Source organism: Protopterus annectens, chromosome 6.part0, assembly GCF_019279795.1.
Source record: "Protopterus annectens isolate FY-2018-M chromosome 6.part0, PAN1.0, whole genome shotgun sequence".
Taxonomy (NCBI): Eukaryota; Metazoa; Chordata; order Ceratodontiformes; family Protopteridae; genus Protopterus; species Protopterus annectens.
Genome location: NC_056737.1, coordinates 764,815,182 through 764,834,029, shown reverse-complemented (window position 1 = coordinate 764,834,029; position 18,848 = coordinate 764,815,182). Strand labels below are relative to the sequence as shown.

General features: G+C 38.1%; 1 protein-coding gene across 2 annotated transcripts in view; it reads left to right on the top strand.

The window, feature by feature from the left end:
• Window positions 1-18,848, top strand: part of ARMH4 (armadillo like helical domain containing 4) — a 1,007,214-nt gene that overhangs the window by 9,181 nt on the left and 979,185 nt on the right. For both annotated transcript variants that reach the window (XM_044074445.1, XM_044074444.1), the window contains exon 2: window positions 16,485-18,024. In XM_044074445.1, coding sequence (XP_043930380.1) covers window positions 16,524-18,024 — 1,501 coding nt within the window. In that variant the 5' untranslated portion in view covers window positions 16,485-16,523. The remainder of the gene's footprint in view (window positions 1-16,484; window positions 18,025-18,848) is intronic.

Genomic DNA, 18,848 nt, shown 5'->3' with positions numbered 1-18,848 from the left:
TTCTTAAGTTTTGTAAGCACTTTCAGTAAATCACCCCCCCCCCCCAGTAAGTACCAAAGTGACTAGGGCCCCTACCACATCTTATTATGCTCTCTTTTTATTCAGCAGGATCTCAGCAGCTTACTTGCCTAACCAAGTTTCTCTTTTCTCCTCTCTAGTATAACCGTCTTCATAATCTTTGATATGGGAGTTCCCCAAAACCAAATACATTTCAGTAGCAAAAGAAAAGGCTGTAGCAAGAAAACATCAATGAGTGGACTGATCACGTGAATATGCTCTGAGCTGCTGACTTTGAAGGATGCCGTACTTATTATTTTCTATATTGATACCCGTACCCAATATGCATGTATTGTTTGCTCCTATTCTAAATGATAGATTTATTTGTATTACCATACATGTCACTAAGTGCTCCACTGTCTTCCTTAGCCATTCTAAACTGATATTGAATCACTAGGTGCCCTTGTTGGTGGCAGCAAAAAATTAACCCCATTGTTCCCACGTAACAGTTTTGTAGTTTTGTAATGCCTTACCCAGGATGGCAAACTCCCATCTGGTTTTTACTATAGTTTTCAAGCTTACATTTTAGATCCTTGCTTCCTGGACCATTCTTATTTTTCAAACAATATTTATCCCATCTTGGTTAATCCTTACAGCATTTTACCTTCACAGAAATAGGTTAGCTGCTTCCTGGGTGAGTTGCAACATCTTTGAGATTCTGATTGCCCCACAATGTGCTGCTGAGAAACAGATTGAAATGATAATGTCTCATACCCACTTCTGCATGTCTGTAGTAAAGCCTCTCTCATCATTCTGAAGACTATAGTGCTAATGGGCTTTCCGTTGTTTTCCCATCCCTTCAACATACTCCTCTATGGCATTTTTTTATGTCACCCTAGTCTGGTGCCTCTTGGAAACTAAATAATAGCTGTCAGGTTTAGGGCTACTTTATACTGAGAGAACCCTGCCTCAGACATAAATAACGTGTTATGTTTTTGTTTGGCAGAGCTGCTCCCAGTTTGGTGACTTAGGCAGAGACCTGGAGTGAATCTAAACTAAATCAGAGGCATCTACTGTGATCTACAAGAAACAAGTATATTTAAAGCTTGCATTGCACTTTTTGAACTGCATTCTGCTTTATTGCTGTTCCATTTTTTACTGTTGTTGCTGCTTTGACTGTTATTTTCTGCACTTTGAAATCCTAGTACTGCTGTATGTCATAGCATAGGCTAGATTCAGATCTGCTGAAACTTGGCTGTTTGGATATATTGAGCACTAAAACCATCCATCCTACATTAATAAGGCCCTGTTGCACCCTTGTGGCAGAAGTGTACAGCCCAGGGCACATCTGAGTTGTGGATTGTTGGTAAAAGGCTCAGTTTTGGGCTACCCCATTGGCTATTTTAGTGTTACAACTGTTTAATTTCATTTGTATTTAAGCATGGCATTTGTGTGTAGATGTACACTGAGCAATAGGGTTTAATGTTGCCATATATAGATGCAAACACTTAGAAGTAAAAAAAATTTCCCTTGATAGCTGCTGGTAAACCCTTCTTAGCTCCACTGCCTCTCTGTGAGAAATGCAGTTGCACATTGCCACCCAGCTGCGCTTTCTAAGGCACTGACGTAGTCTTCCACTCTTAGATGTCCACAGGATAGCCACCCTTGTTGGTCTTGCAAGAAAATCCGGGTCCACCCTACCCATCCCACTATAACATATACCTGCCATAATGGACAAACAGTTTTCCACCATTTCTCCAGCCAACCTGATTGACATGCGCTTCCTGAGGCAATGTAGCAATTGCCTCATGTACACAAGACAACCACTTGATCCTAAAGTAAATAAATGCAGTATGTGAGAGATGTAACTATACCGTAAAATTAGAATTAGTCCTCTCACAATACAACAAAAAAGACCTACAACAGGTTGTCAGCACACACACCTTCCTTCTCACACAAGAGTAGGTGAAGTCCCATAAATCCACATACACAGAGGTACTCATTAAGAGCCTACCAAAAGACCAGAAACCTTCCAAGTACAAACATACACATACTGGTACATGAACAGAGTCCACCACTGCACACAACAACACACATGTCAGTGTCTCTGCAATTAAGCCCCTAAGGCAAAACACCTCCAAACCAAATGTTCTGTTTGTAGGCAACTCAATAATGAGATGCACAGATGTCCCCCTTACCAGTTTGAACAAGGAGAAGGTCATAGTCAGCTGCCTGTCAGGTACCAGTATCCATCAAATCACGCACTCACTCACGTCACTCAGCAACAATTACTGTTATGACTCTGTCATAGTACATGTTGGTGTAAATGACTGGATACCACCCTGGACTGTATGAAGAGAGACATGACTGAGCTGTCAGATTATGTGTCCCAGGCAGGTATGTTCCTAGCCCTAAGCAGCATTCTACCTTCACTGAGGATTGTAACACAATACAGATTTTAACTTCTGGTGTCACTCCAGGGGGATCCAGTATCTGTCTGCCTGGGAAGACATGGTCAACAGTCCACGGTGCTTTGCCAGAGATGGCCTTCACCTGTCTCCCCAAGGCTTTAGAATACTGGCAAAGATGCTGGCCTCCCCACATATTGCCTTTTTTAGGCAATGTCCAAACAACAAAACTTATGATGTAAAGAAATCCACTAAAGACAAACTCAGGGTCATGTTGATTAATGCTAGGAACTTAAACAGTAAACTGCACTCCCTGGAAACACACTTCATCTTGGAAGATGCTAATGTTTGTGTAGTCACAGAGACTTGGTTCAAAGCCGCTGAGAGCACCCGAGCCGTACAAGGCTACAATACCTTTCACATGTTCAGACCACAAAATGAGCTTGAAAGAACCAAAGGTGGAGGTGTATCCATATTCATCAAATCCAAATATACCTCAAGACTGGTGAAACAGTACGAATATCTAGAGTTATTCCAGGTCCAATTAACTATAGGAAAAACACCTTTCCACATCATTGCTAGCTAGAGGACCCCCATCGTGAACCAGCAGAATAACACCACCTACCTGGACTTGCTAGAGTCAATCAACATACAGCCAAACACCCTGGTCATGGGTGATTTCAACTATCCCTCCATCGATTGGGAGACCTGCAAGAGCACAAACACAATCACTATGAGGTTTCCGGACTTTGTTAATTCAAATGCCCTGGAACAGTTGGCCCTGACCCCACAAGGGGGTCAGATGTCGTGGATCTAGTGCTCACCAACATAGGGGATCACTGTACTACCCTGTGTGTGTTTCCCTCCCTAGCAAGGTCAGACCATAAATCTGTCTTGTTTGAAGTAAAGATCAAACCTGACACCACCCCCACAGGAGGAAAAAAACTGAAAAAAATCTCCAAAGCAAACTTGCTTACTAAGTGACGTTTTAAAAATTTTTGAAGCCCTTGCCAACATAGAAAACAGTGTATCCTATGCAGATGAATAAACAAATTGCATTATTTGAATAATGCATCGACTTGGCCGGACCTAAGAGGGGCAAAACCAGGTCTTCCTAAAAGAACAAGCCACTCTAGTGGATTGTAAGTATAAATAAGTTGTACAACAAAAGAAAGAAACTGATATTGAAGAACAAGAGGGAGCTAACTCAACAGAGTAAGAATACCCTCCACAGCCTGAACAAGCAAATCATATATCTTAAGTCATCTAAGGCTAGCTAGGAGTATAAATTAGCATCCCAAGCTAAAGTATCACAAGGCATTCCATAGCTATGTTCATAACCTAAGAGGGAATGCCCAGCTGTGTGCACAACTTGTAGTAAATGATGTCACTCACAATGAACCTGAGGAAATTGCCAACCTGCTAGCTGACAGATTTGGTGATAACTTCATCCCACCTGACATACCCCAAATCATTCCCAACACCAGTCCTATACTGAGTATCTCCAAAGAACAGGTCATGCAAGCTCTCTCTAAGGCCAAAACACAGCCTCCATGGGACCAGATAACATCCCAGGCTGCCTACTCAACAATCTAAAACAATACCTAGCAGAACCCCCTCGACACTTCCTTTAACCATAGCCTGAAAACTGGCTTTGTTCCGGCAGAGTGGAGAACAGTAACAGTAATCTCCTTGCACAAAGGAGGTCCATCAACTAACCCTAGAAACTATCAACCCATAAACCTAACCAGCCTTATCTTCAAGGCTGTGGAAAGAATCATCATAGACCTTATCCACAAGGACTTATGCGACCTTCAGACTCTTGACCTGACCCAGTTTGGCTTCATCAAGGGTAGATCTTGCTTATTAAGTCTGGTGGACTTCTTTGAGAATGTCACCAAAGCTCTGGATGAGGGTAAAATGGTACATACTGCCTATCTTGATTTAGCCAAGCCTTTTGACACAATCCCACATTCAGGTGTTGTAGAGAAGTTCTTCCAACTTGGGATAAACCCATACATTACTAGTTGGTAGTAAACTGGCCCACTGACAGAATGCACACTGTCAAAGTTGTGAAGTCCACCTCCACCAGTAGACCAGTTACCAGTGGGGTACTGCAAGGATCTGTGCTGGGCCCTCTGTTGTTTGGAATCTATTTCTCTGAAGTCCAAGTGAAGGTGGATTGCCTGTGGCTTACCAAGTTTGCAGATGACTGTAAACTGGGTGCAATCATAAGAGTCCTCCAACTATGTTAACATATTACAGAAAGGGCTGACACAGACAAATGACTGGTGCCAAACACATGGACTAAATCTTAACACAAAAAATGCCTCATTATCCCCTTTGACAAAGACGTTACCCCTGCTAATTATAATATAGATAACACCCCTCTAAGCACAAACTCAGTGGTGTGAGATTTGGGAACACAGGTCAGTAGCAATCTAAACATCTATCACCATGTGATGTAGTGGTAAGAAAAGCATTCTACATTATGCATCTTATAAATAAGGGCATCATATCCAAGACCAGGAAGGTTATAGCTCCACTGTACTTGATCCTTATCAGACCAATTATCAAGTACAGTGGTCCTTTCTGTATTTACTTCACCAGACACCTGCAACAACTGGAGAGACCACAGAGGTTTCTTAACAAGAGAATCCGGGGTTCCAACACATAACATATATAACTACGTGGAAAGACTGAAAGTCCTGTCACAGTACTGTGTCATACAGGCTGCTGAGTGGTGACCTGTACCTGGCCTACAGAGCAGTCTCTGACCCTACTCTAATGGAATTGCTTCACATCTGCAAATCAGATGGGGCAGGAATAACTCACTAGAGAGATCTCAGCGTAGCCTGTGACATCAACAGAACATGCTGGAGAGACAGATATATCTCCTAGCAATTACTGCTCCTTGGGAATAAGCTCCCACTCCACGTAAAGCCAAGCTCCTCAATGACCTTATTCAAATGGAACCTTGACAACTGGATGGGTGACGGTAAATTCATCCTGGGGTGGGACCTATGTACCTCATGGACAGGGGGCAGTCGGTCCTGATCACAGTATCAGTCTGCTAACAATGACCATCTAAACTTATTCAATAAGGGTATTCGGGTTTTTACATGGCTAGGCTTGTAAAGACCCCCGGACTGTTAGCCTGGTAACCTCCTATGAAACTATGAACATGTAAGCCACTTAATGTGTGTAAGGATAGGCCAACAGTCTAACAATGTGGGCTTCGTTTATTCCTCTCATATTGCCAGAACTACCTTTACTGGGAAACAAATGCTCTGTGACAGCTATCTTAGGATCATAGTATCATAGGAGTTACAAAGCAACTGAGCCGTAAAGCCATTTCTGCTTTGACAGTACCCACCCTTAGTCCCTGCCTCTCTTTTCATGGAGAGCCAGACATATCATACCAAAGGTGAATTCATGAACACCCATCCAGAAGTCCATCTCTTTTTTTTAAAGGGAGACAGTGTGTAACACTGCTTAAAGTGGATAGAAAGTTTGTTTCAGAGTCAGGGTAGACACTGTCTGACAAATCTATCTTTTCTCATTGTCTTACTTATTTGTTGGAGTAGATTTTGATTCTCATCCTAATGTTAGCTTGAGTTTTTAATTTATTGGGATATACGAGTTCTTGGACTACTGGATCCCTTATAGCCGTATAAGAAAGACACAGGTTACCCCTAAGGAGTCTATATTTTGTCTCTGTGTCTGATTTCCACAGGTCATGTATTGCTGAATTATTATCTCCCTTTAAAGCATCTGTCTCCAAATATTTGGCTTCCTGCCATAACCTGTAGAGATTTACCACTCCTTCTGGAGCTACTCTGTTCCCTACCACACCCTTTTAAAATCAGGTATAAATGCCAACCTCACCTGCAAGTCCTCATCCTATCCCTTGCAACACTAATTCAGTGGAACATTTTGTGCTATCTGCCCCCTGGAATCACCCTGAAGGTAAAATTTATTAGATGGCTCAGTTCCTGCAGTAATCTATTTGTTCAGTCCTTTGTACAGAAATTGTCCTAGTTACATTAGAAGACTCCTGCACTATGCTGGGGTGTTATGCCATACTTATCTTGCTCATGGGTTATCACCAACAAAAGCTTACATGAACTCAATTTCAATAATGTGTCACCAGTTTTCAGTTAACCATATTGGTAAGCTAATGTCTCTGAAATGCATCTGATTTTAGTAATGATAGCGATCTGGGTGTATACATATAATTGTTTTTGTGGTGGGCCACTGAATCTTAAAGATATTATGAAAAATGTTATCGGATATTGACATCTAAAATTAGAGTATTTTCATGAAAATGATCACATATTTAAAATTGCAGTATTCTAATGAAAGTGCATTTTAATACTGATGCCATTATTCAACCAGTGCAGCAAATAAAACCTGTTTTTCAGAAATGTCACTAATGGTGTAACTGATTTCATAAGAATTGTCCTTGAGCCATGAGAGGTATAAGTCAGATCCACCTCTTGGCTCCTGAAAAAGGCTGTTGCATGGCCTACAAAAATAAGGAGTGCTGTTAAGGTTCCTAAATGTTGTCATTGTAGCTATGGCTCTTAACTCAGCACTCCTCTATTCCTTTCTAGTGCAAATGTGAGTAATTCTGTGGTTCTTATTCTAAACATGTGCACTGATGGCAACCTGTTCTAAGGCCCTGTCACCTCTTTGTTAAGGTACTTCTCACTTTGTATGCAGGCCTTGTTGCAGTGAAATATCATGTTTTGTAGTCCTACAGTGTTTTTTTCTTCATTTTTTTATTTCATTTTTATTTTATTTTATTTTGAATTTGTTAACCAGAGTAGATCACTGATCCCATTGGACCAATTTCAATCTCAGTGTGAGGAAAACACAATAGTTACATGACATTATATACAGAGTGAATGATAATATGCAAGATATTCATATATGCAAAGTGAATGTCATAGTTGGGTTAAGGGAATAAAAGCATTAGATAAATGACATTATATACAGAGTGAGTGAAAAAACTCAAAATGTACATGCATTATATAGAGAGTGGATAGCAGAGTTGGCATGCTGAATGAATAGCAATCAAAACAGAGTCGGAGTAAGGTATGTAGATGAGAGAAGGAATAAAGAAGTTACGTTATATGATCAGAGAGAGAGAGAGCTTTTTACAGAACGTATAATTCTTGTTTTACAGAAAGTAAACCTTCCTTATAGGAGGTATCCATATGAAATATGTATATGTCTATAATTCTCATCCAGCTCCAGTGAGAACATAGATAGCTCACTGAACTTTTCATCATACATTGTAATACCTGCCATGATATTTGTTTCCAGGTAGATGGAGGGGCTGTGAAGCCCATAGTTCTGAGATGTTTCTTCAGTACCTGGGACATTTCTGAAGGTTGAATAATTATCTGTGAATTAGAGTATAACATTATTCCCTCCTCCATTGTTCTTGTTTCTCTTCTTCTATAGTCCACCATCACTGACATGTTACTTCAGTGTTTATGCTACGGTGACTGCTGGGTTCTTATCCCTAGGGTAGTTTCTCAGATTTCTTTGGTACTATAATCCTCAGTAGTTCTTGCACATCATACATTCTGACATCTTTTGCAAATACTTTAGCTTCATTATTTTACGTGGATTGTATATTCAGTTTGCTCATTTTCTCTTCTCTTTTCGCTGCTATTTGTTGAGCTCACTGCAGATAGTTGCATCATTTGCAGACTGGAACACTTTCATATCATGCTTATATGATTCACCTTTAGTTGTTCAATTCACAGACTAGTGACTTATGAACTGACCTACATGCTGTCCTTTTTATTTCTTTCACATTCTCTCATCTTATTATGTTCATTGTTACATTCAAATTCTTGTTCTTCAGCCATTTATTTACCAGTCTTGCGATCACTTTGGATCTTATTCTCCAGACTAATTAATGTCCAAGTGAGGTAATTGTTAATACCTTCCTAAAAGTTGGGTGGGGGGGGGGGGGGTTCCTTGTTCCTTTTTTAGATTATTTAGTTGTTTGTTAACAGGGTGAATGAGCTGATAACTGTACACCATTTTTAGCCATAAAATGAGGAAAACAGTCTTTCTGATTTCTTACATGAATGTCTTAGGACAGGAGCCTAAATTTGTTTTTAGAATAAAAAGTGCAAATATTAAGCAATTATGGAAAAGAAAATCTAGTTCTTCTCCAATTTCACAGATGAAGATGTAGTCAGTGTCGATACATTTTAGACGTGAATAGTGCAACAGTTGTTAATTATGATAGCTTGATTTTATGTCCTGGAAAGTTTACGTCAGAGCAATGGTATATCTTGCTCTATGTTCAGCATATGAAGCCTTTTACATTGGCTAGACTGAATGTTCACTTAGAAAAAGAATATATGAATATTGTCTGGATATCAAAAAGAAACATTTTAGTAATGTTCTTTTAGACACTTTTGCAATTGTATGCATTTTAACATGCATCAGTTTTTTGGTTTGTCCAAAATTGATTCTTTCTTAAAGAATGTTCCCTGAAAGATTAAACTGGAACTTAATGAACTGATTTGGCAAGTGAGATTGAAAGCGTTTAAATCTCCAGGGCTCAATGATAATGAATCAATTTGCTAGTGTTAAAACATAACTATTTTTAAAATAAGTTTTTAAAAAAGTGTTTTTAAGTTACCACATTTTGAAGTTAATGTTTATTGGTTGCAATTTGTTATGTGACTAAGTGAAGTAATTTTAAAAGTGATGCTATTTTTTTTATAGTTTTATTATGTAGAATGAAAGTGCTCAACTGTTAATATTGAGTAAATGTTTCCTGGATGAAGACTACTAGAGTTTTTTTTTTTTTTTTGTTTAAGCAGTTTAAGTAATGGGTCTGCAAGGGAATGTTTAACACTTAATTAAGCAAACAGGTATATTATCAGGTCCCATTGAGAAAGTGTTTTTGTTTTGCTTAGTACCCAGTAAATGATCTTTAGAGTAAATTGCTAGAGTAAAGAATTTAGGTATTTCAGTGCTTTGGATGGAGGTTGTGCGGGTGAAGTTGGAAATTAATTTGTGTTTGTTTGCAAGACTGTTGGAATTGGAAATGTTTACTGGGTCAGAATTGCAGGCACCATTTTGAATACATTCATAATAATAAAGAATATTATTTCTTACTTTTCTAATCTAGCTAGAAGGCTTTATAGTTATTGTTATAATTATTTGTGGCTTCAGAGGCTAGCCTAAGTGCATGGTCTCCTTTAGTGGAACTGATCTGATCCTTTTCATTTTTTTTTTGTAATGCTTTTGATTTTTTTTTGTTAGGAGTGGGGTTCTGGATCTGCTATACAGTTTAAAGACTTTCTTTCTTTTGATTTAGAATTTATTTATGATAGTGAACTACCATGGTGTTTAATCTCAAATTTCCAATGATGCTTGGTTTTATTGGGGACTGCTAGGTATACCCAAAATGTTTCTCCAAAATTCCACCCTTAAAGGAAAAAAAATAAATGTATTGCGATGTAAATCCTTTATAAAATAAAATAAATGTATTGTGATGTAAATCCTTTATAAAATATTTCTGTAAATTGCAATCACCATTACGACATTTTAAAGAAAGACATTGAAAGAATGCAGAATTACTGAAAAGGCAATATCTACACTTTTTTAGAACAGAAAGTATTATAAAGACAAGCGGGCAGATACTCAGAAAACAAGAAGATTAATCAAACAGAGGAAAACCTCAAGAAGTAGAGGGTTGGTAAGTCTCTGATGATGAAAACACAATTACATTGTTTAGATAGGCAAATCACACATCGAGTTGCAATGAAACAGGCACAGTTTGAGGAAAATCAGACTAATGAAATCAAGGATAATAGAAAAGCCTTTTATAAGTACATATTTCATAGCAATGATAGTACTCTACAATTGGAATACTTTAATAATGGTAAGGCATTAAGGTGAGTGACATAAATGAGCTTTTTACCCAATGCTGTATGTATTGGGTAATGAATAATGAGTGTGAAATGCTCTATAGTAATAAAGGCTCTAGCAGCTTTGGTATTACTGATAGTGGGAACAGTCAGTGCATTTAATTTATCATAACTGACAATTTCATCCCAAGTCTTTATAATTTCAGTACAAGAAAGACATCTGGTTTAGACAGGATGTCAAACAAAGGGATGTTAAAACATTCAGCTGCTAACATCCTTACAAGTATTTTTGTGGAAAGTCTAAATAAAAAATATCATCAAAAGAATGGAAAACAGCTTTAATATAATCAGTATATATAAAGGCAAAAGTTTCAAAGTCATTCATCCTGCAATATGCCTATTCATTTATTATTGTCAGTCAGTAAAGTCATGGAGGCAGTGATGTTGATGATAGTTTATACAAGGATATGACTAAGGTGGAAATGCATAAGACAACTCTGTCCTAACCTGTAGTTTCACTCTACAGCAATGTTATAGAAGCAGTGGAAAATTTCATCAGAGTGTATGTTGTATGCGCCACTTTTATAGCTGCTTTTGATTAGGTTGATCCCTGAATACTGGTTAGTAAACAGAATGGGCTGATTATTTCATCTTCAGTTGTTGAGTGAATTCAAGAATGGCTTTGCAACAGGATGTGGGTAAAAGTGTTGGTAACATCTTGGGTTATGCCAACAATGTGTCACAAGGATTGGTACTGTGTCCAATTTCACAAAAAGAGGAAAACAAACCAACCAATTCCAAGCTGAGACTTACCCGAACAACTTTAATAAAACTGTAAAAAAATCAAGCTAGAAAAGCTTTTAAAACTACAGCACACACGTAGGATAAAATCAAACATAAGCGCTTTCCTCTCTGAATAAATTGAGACTTCAGATAAAAATAACTGGTCATATGACCCTTTAAATAGACTTGTAGTCAGCCCTCACTTATGAATTTGGAGCCAAAATTCTTAAAGCAACATGATGCTAAGAAAACTATATATTCCGACCATTCAGTTAAAACAATGCTACTAGATATTCAAATACTGAAAGTTCATTCCAGGCTTAATCAATTATAAATGGACCAAACCAATAAGTGCCACTGTAGAGGGTGCAAGTATGCAATCTAATATAAAATACAAAAATATAAAATGATATATATATATATATATATATATATATATAAAAAATTGAGTGTAATTAACAGGAGCACATCATAATAAATACATTTATCTATTGTAAGCCTTCAATTTTTAAAGCTTATATGATGTTCAAACCATAGCAAATATTTGTAGAAATGATTTTTGTCAAGATGACAGCAGTTCACATACCTCAAGCGCATAGTTGAGGCAATTGTTTTAAAGAAAGCTTACAAAATATATTATTTTGACTGTTTTATCTGGAAGAATCAAATATCAAGGATCTTCTTTGCTGCTAGATATGTGAGCCCCACTTCTGTGTCACAGGACACTGTCTTTGTGTTTTTGTGTGCGTGCGTATGCATGTATTCATTACATATATGTAAGAAGTATCCCACTGCACCTAGGAGCTATTCTTAAAATGTAGCAGGTAGTTTGGCCCCCGTTTGCTTCAAGCTGCTTTATTGGTATAGCATTGGAATAAACAACACAAACTTATGATTTTTGCCCGAGTTATACACATACTTTTTATTTGCTAGTTTAATTATTACATTAAATGCAAATGTCCAGTCCAGTGTGAAGTACTCAACAGGGGTGCATTAAAATTATTCGCTATGACTGCTTCTGTGTTCCTTTTCTAGCCAAAAAATAAAAATACATCCGTTGATGAGTTGTATAGTGCTCTGTTTTTCTGTTCTGTTGTAATTGTTCTAATTTTTGGAGTAATTCAAGAGGAATGGCCTACGAAAAAAGCTTTATACCCTGGTGTGCACTACTTCTTTTGTGAACATCTAATACAGAATGAAATTAAAAATGTTTGTTAAATTATTTGCAGACATCAGTGATCTTGGTCACAGTGTTTTTTTTTCTGAACCTAGTAAACTTCTTTTAAAAGATTACAGTTGCTGTGGACAGTCAATCTGTGCATGCTGCTTATCTTGACTTGGTCATGGCTTTTGACTCTAACCTCCGTGTTAATATTATTGAAAAATTAGACAAACTTAATGTAAATCCCTATGTTGGTTGGATTGCAAACTAGTTATCCAAACAATTCCAAGTAGTGAAAGTTGCTGATAACTCTCTCTGAATGAAAAATTTTAACTATCTGATGACTACAAGGATTGGTGCTAGGCCATCTCCTGTTCGCATTTATTTTGCAGACATCCAAGTTAGTACTCCTGAAATGTGGTAGACCAGATTTGCTGATGATTGCAAGCTGTGTACTGTTATCTGCTCATCCACTGGTACTACACTGCTCCAAAAAGGGTTGAAATATGCTCTTATCTGATGTTCTGAAAACAGTCTCAAGGTAAGAGCAAAAAGTACAGCACTGTGGCATTCAGCAGAAAAGCTGTTCCTTCCTCATATGTTATAAGTGATAATCCTCTTCAAATGGATATGGTCATAAGAGACCTGGTTACTTATGTGGACAACTCTTTCTCATTCGGTCCTCGATATGGTCATAAGAGACCTGGTTACTTATGTGGACAACTCTTTCTCATTCGGTCCTCATGTTCTCACCATAGTCAGTAAATTATTCTATCTTGTTGTGTCTTTCGGCTTTTCCCGGTTAGGGGTCGCCACAGTGGAACTCCGGTCCGCTAATGATTGGCAGTAGATTTTTACATGCCGAGTTGCCAGCTCTGACGCATAACCTTCAACGAAGGTATGCCCATTCACACATATCTCCACACAAAAGACACTTTAGCTGGGAATTGAACAGGACAGTGTCTTACTGTGAGGCGACAATGCTACCACAGTACCACCACTGCAGTCAGTAAATTATTCTATCTGATCTAGTTAATTTCCAAGAAAATATCTTCAAAATCCAAAGAAGTAAATTTGCCACTGTACTCTTCCCTTATCAAATTCATCATTGAATGTAAGGCCTGTTTGGTATGTACAAATCCAAGCAAATTCCTGAGCTGGACAGGCCCAAATGATTTTTGAACAAAAAATGAAAGGTCTTACTTCCTTCAGCTGTCCCAGTTGATGACCACAACTCTCCTTGTACTGCATAGCCTATTGGCTGCTTTGAGGTGACCTGTGCATGTCTTTATGAGACATGAAAGGCACAGGCTTATTTGATGTCCTGTTTCTTTGCAAAACCAGTGGCTGTATAAACACCCATACTAGGGACCTAAGTTTTTACCAACAAATAAACAGTACTCTCCAGAGCAATAGGTTCCTAACTCAACATATTCCAAGCATATGGAATAAGTAAACATTACAGGTTAAGCAACCTACTTCTTTGTCTGCCTTTAAGGTTAGCTTTGATGATTGGACAGGAGACATAAATTTACACAGGGTTATTATGTATGCCCTGCTTGATTTGGGAGGGGGGAACTATTAAGTACTTGTAAAGTGTGGTAAGAACTTTTAAGTGGGTGTATATAAAGGGGTATATATTGCTAGGCCTATTACGATCCCTGTGATTACCTGCCTAGTATTGTTTCTTTGTTTTTAAATATTTGAATCTTGCACCACTGAGGCCAATGTTAATGCAGCTTAAGTTTAGTAACTGTGTGAGATTCAGCACCCCCAGACTGTGGGGCTTTCCTTTTAAAATCATTTAACTCTATTTTTTACACTGTATACTACATTAGATTTTAAAATGATTTACCATTTACAATCTCTAGAAAATAACTTGGTCTGTTGCATGCAGTGTGTGTGGTTCCTATTTCAGCTACAGCAAGGTATTTAAAACTGGATATGTAGTACAACACTAAATGTGATATTTTGTGGGGACAGATCCCCGCCACATGCCCCATGTTGGGACCTCTGTCCCCTGTATCACCAAACTTTATATAATCAACTCTGGTGCCAGTGCAGCTTGTGGGAAAGAGCCCTTCTCATTCATGGCAATCTTGGAAAACAAACGTGTTTTAACCACTTGTGTGTCTGAAAGGTAATGTCAAACAGGTGATCTTTTTATAATTATCTTGCTTTTCTTAAGGATAGTGATATTACTGGCTATATACTGGAAAGCATTTCAAAATAGTGTATACTGTATATGCAGAATATGTTGCTTACCTTTTGCTCTCGTCCTACCACCAGGACATAAAGTAAGCTGTTAAGAACCCCCACTGTACAGTCAGATAATCACTGCTCATAATATATAACTTATCACTTCCATAGGCAGTTCATTTACTGTATCTCAGAAGAACTGGGTTAGGCGGATTTGGCCAGAGCTATGTAGTAACTAAATATTGCAGTGGTTAACATTGCCACTTCGTAATGCTTGGCTTTTTATTTTGGTTCGTTGCTAGGGTGCATTCTTTATGGAATCTGCAGGTCTTCCATGTGCCAGTGCCAGTGCCAACAAGGATTTTGCCAAGTGCTCTGCTTTCCTTCTACCTCCCAAAGATGTGTTGTAAGTGAATTGTTGATACTACAAATTGCCCATAGATGTGTGTGCCATGTGTAACTGTGCGTGCACATTGTGTGATGGCCTAGATTCCTATTCAGGATTAGTTTCATTGCCTTGCATACACTGAGTGCCAGGATAGCATCTGCCTTCCTTGAAACCATGAAATGGCTTAAATGGGTTATCAAAGAATGAATTTGTGATCTAGATATGATATGTAAATGCCTGTCATCACTAAATGCAAGCATGCTAAGGGTGAAGTGCACCACTCTCCACTATTAGAACAAGGTGTATTCACTGCTGATATTCTCTCTCTCTCTCTCTCTCTCTCTCTCTCTCTCTCTCTCTGCATTTGCCAAGAGCAGAGCAGAGAGTTTGATAGGAGTGCACTAGGTGTATTAGCTGCAATAATTATGACAGAACAGTCACATGAAAACTTTTTGCTTGCCTGTGTGGATGATTATTACTTAACTCAAATTCTTTTTTTTGTCTCCAGGCCACAGACATCCTAAGTAAAGCATTAGTGCAACCTTCATTTTTCGAGGCTTGCAATTGTCACTGAGTGCAAAGTTGCACATGATGTATCTGAGGTTTTTGCAAAGAATGTTCCCCTTTCCTTGAGGTGCAGCAACCTTTCATCTGATCATATCAGCTAAGGAAAAAGAGGAGGTGAAACTCTGTGGGGGTTAGAGACTGCCTGCTAGAGAAAGCCACTATATAAACTTTGCAGAAAATTTTGTGAACACTCGTATGCAGAAGTTGAGCTGTTATTATTTTATCACTTATGACCAGGACCCCATTTTCAGAGTTATTTATAAGAAGTCCTAGAGTTTAGATGGCAGAGTTAGTTTTTGTTTATTTCCATATTTAGTTTCTGCTCTTCAGAAGTAGAAACATACATTTATTTTGCCTGAACACCTGCTTTACCTTCCTAGATGACAGTGATTCACCACTGACTGTTCTACAGCCTTGATTCTCATCACAGATACATTTCCCATTGTTGCAGCTCGTGCATATATTGTAGCTCAGAATACCATTTTGTGTTTCTGATGTATTTGTGCCTATTCCTCATATATTTAATTTATTTGTGGGTGTGAGTTGGTCAGATGATACTAATGCAGCTGAAATTTACAAATGACCAGAAAGCATATTCCATAGCAAAACAGGCATAATCATTTTATTCATTTTTCTTGTGGGTGCTTTTTCCATTCAGGGAGCTGCAGTGCCCCCTGCACCCTTTTTGCATATAATACAACCATCTCAAAAGCCACTGCACTTTGGGAAAAGAGAAACTCCTCAAAGTTTTTTTTGTGATTTTCATCCTATGTGGCTTTCGCTAATCTACTCACAGCTGATCAACTGACTTCATTGATTATTGTCTTTGTACAGACGATATAGAAATGTTAAAATCGATGCAAGCAAATGCACTCGAGGCACTATATGTGTCTAATTTCACAACTACTGTGACCAAGCATTTAAATGAATGGCCATTTTCTAATATCTTTGTTTATAGATTTGTTTTATACCTGTTTCATATTTTATTATGTCCTAAAATAATGTTTAATAAATTTCTCTCTCTCTTTTTTAAACATTATGGAGTAATATTTTGTATTTGCTTTCCCCAGTATTTTTTAAGGACTCTGTGTTGATATCTGTCTTTAAACATGGGCCAATCAATATGCTGGTATACGTGGATCATTACCCTTTGTGTCCTGCTCTGTTCACCTAATCAAAGGTGCCTTGCATTTCTGAAGATGGAAAGTAGCACTGATGTGCCTGTATATGCAACCTCACAGTTGACAACAGGAAAGGAGGAGAATGGGAAAATGGCTGATATTCTCAGGTGGAAAGACAACACTGATCAAACATCCCTCACTTCACAGCCTGCTTATCTGTTTGACACTGCCTCACAGCCCTCTGTAACAGCAGCACATGACATATTCTCTGCTAAGGCAAAAATTAATCAGAACCCTAAAAGCAATACCAAGAGTTTACAGGCCATTAAGGGGTTGGGTACCTCATATCCAACAAGTGAAAGTTTAAAGACTAGTCAGGATTTGGACATTTTATTTCCTACAAATTCTGAATTGCCTTATACTCAAAATACTGCTAGAAGTAACAGCGTCAAAGATGTGAGTAGCTTGACAATGTTAATGCTGACTACAGCAGTCCGTGTAACACCTTCTTTGCAATCAGTTACAGAAAGGGAAGATTCAGCTACAGTGCTCACAGGGAATGCAGCTGATGATAATTTGCAAACAAGCAGTGCTATTTCTTATTCTGAAGGACAGATTAATTCCTTGAAGTCTCAGTTTTTGGTGGCAGATTTGCAGCAGTCGAATGTTACCGAAGGACATATAAGTGGGTATGAAAGCACATCAGTTTCAGCAAGTGCTGCACTGGACGGAGATGACCAAATGATAACCCCCATCCTAAGAAGTGAAAATTCAGATGACAAAAACAAGGGATTTACTGAACCTGCAGCAGTGTCTAACCTATCACATGTACCTGGAAAAATTGAATCACAAGCTGCACTGAATGATAGCCATCTGGTAACTGTACATATCCTTAATACAATGTCTTCCCAAGGAACAAGCAACCAGTCTTCTGACCAACACAATGTGGAACCAAGTGAGCACATAAACACTGGAGACACCGCAACTTTATCAGTTCCATTTGTGTCAGTACTGAAAGATGAATGGCAAAACACAAACCTGGGCATAGACATTGAAGCAGAGACTATTCACAATGGTGCTGTAACAGAAATGCAAGTTCTGGAACAAAGCCCACTTTATTTTGATGTCAACACTAATAATGTAAGTGACACAGAAAACACCACTTTAATATCAGTCACTAGTAGTAGAACACCTGAAACAGCATACATCAACATAGTGTCAAAACTCTTGGTGGAGACCAAAGGTGAAATTTTACCAACAGTGGATACCAAACAAGATGAGATGCTACCAGCATTCAGTGGCCCTACATTTGCTGATGCTACAATCAGCACCACAGAAGGTGATGCTACCACCCTCACAAATATAGGAGACAGAGTAGATCCCAACATGGAGGAGAAGACAAATGCCAACATGCCATCACTGTGGACCATGACTGCATTCACAGTTACACAACTACAAGGCTCTTCTACTGATAGAAAAGTCTCAGAAGGTAAGAAAGCACATCATTTGCTGAATTCCAAATCCCAGGTGCACATGTAGTGTTTTCATTTTTATTTATTTATTTATTTTTACATGCAAACCAAAAAAATGTCTGAAGAAAAAATTGAAAGCCGCTATAGCATGTCTATTTATTTTTCTAATGTTTTATACAGCACAAGTACCTCATCTCAAGACTGGTCTGACAGCTGTGCTTTTTTTTTAAATAACCTGCACTAAACCTCACAGTATGCAAGCAAAGGATTAACTCAAACCTAGATCAGATGTTTGTTAGCACCTAATTGCCATAACCTTCTGTGTTATTCTGCCAGATTATTTGCATTGCATAAATTTGAGAACTGAAAACATGGTTCTTGTCCACTTTTCTTTCAGTTTGTTAAAAACTCTGTGCAAATGGGATATACTTTAAGTAAAGAAATGTTTTAGGGATTGATTCTCAAAACAGAATGTACTAAATGCTAATTATTCAAAAGTAACATATTGAAATCTGTGTTTGATGATGGCTGATTGTGTCAAAACAAAAGCAGATTAAATGCTTTTACATGTAGAAGGAGATTTCCCACCACTAATTTATACCATTTCCATGGTTGCTGTAAATTACAGGAAAGGAACATTTTTTTTAAATAAAGCTGTGTGTGGAATTCACAGACATGTTGTGTAATATTCAAAAGCATGCAAGCTTATTTGTGTACTAGTTAAAGCTATCCCAATTCACAGGGACACTGATTTATGGTACTCAAAAAAACTGAAATTCCATTTTCATGAGATGAAGTTTGGGAATTACACCTGTGAGTTTTAATCGTAATTTTCAGTCTT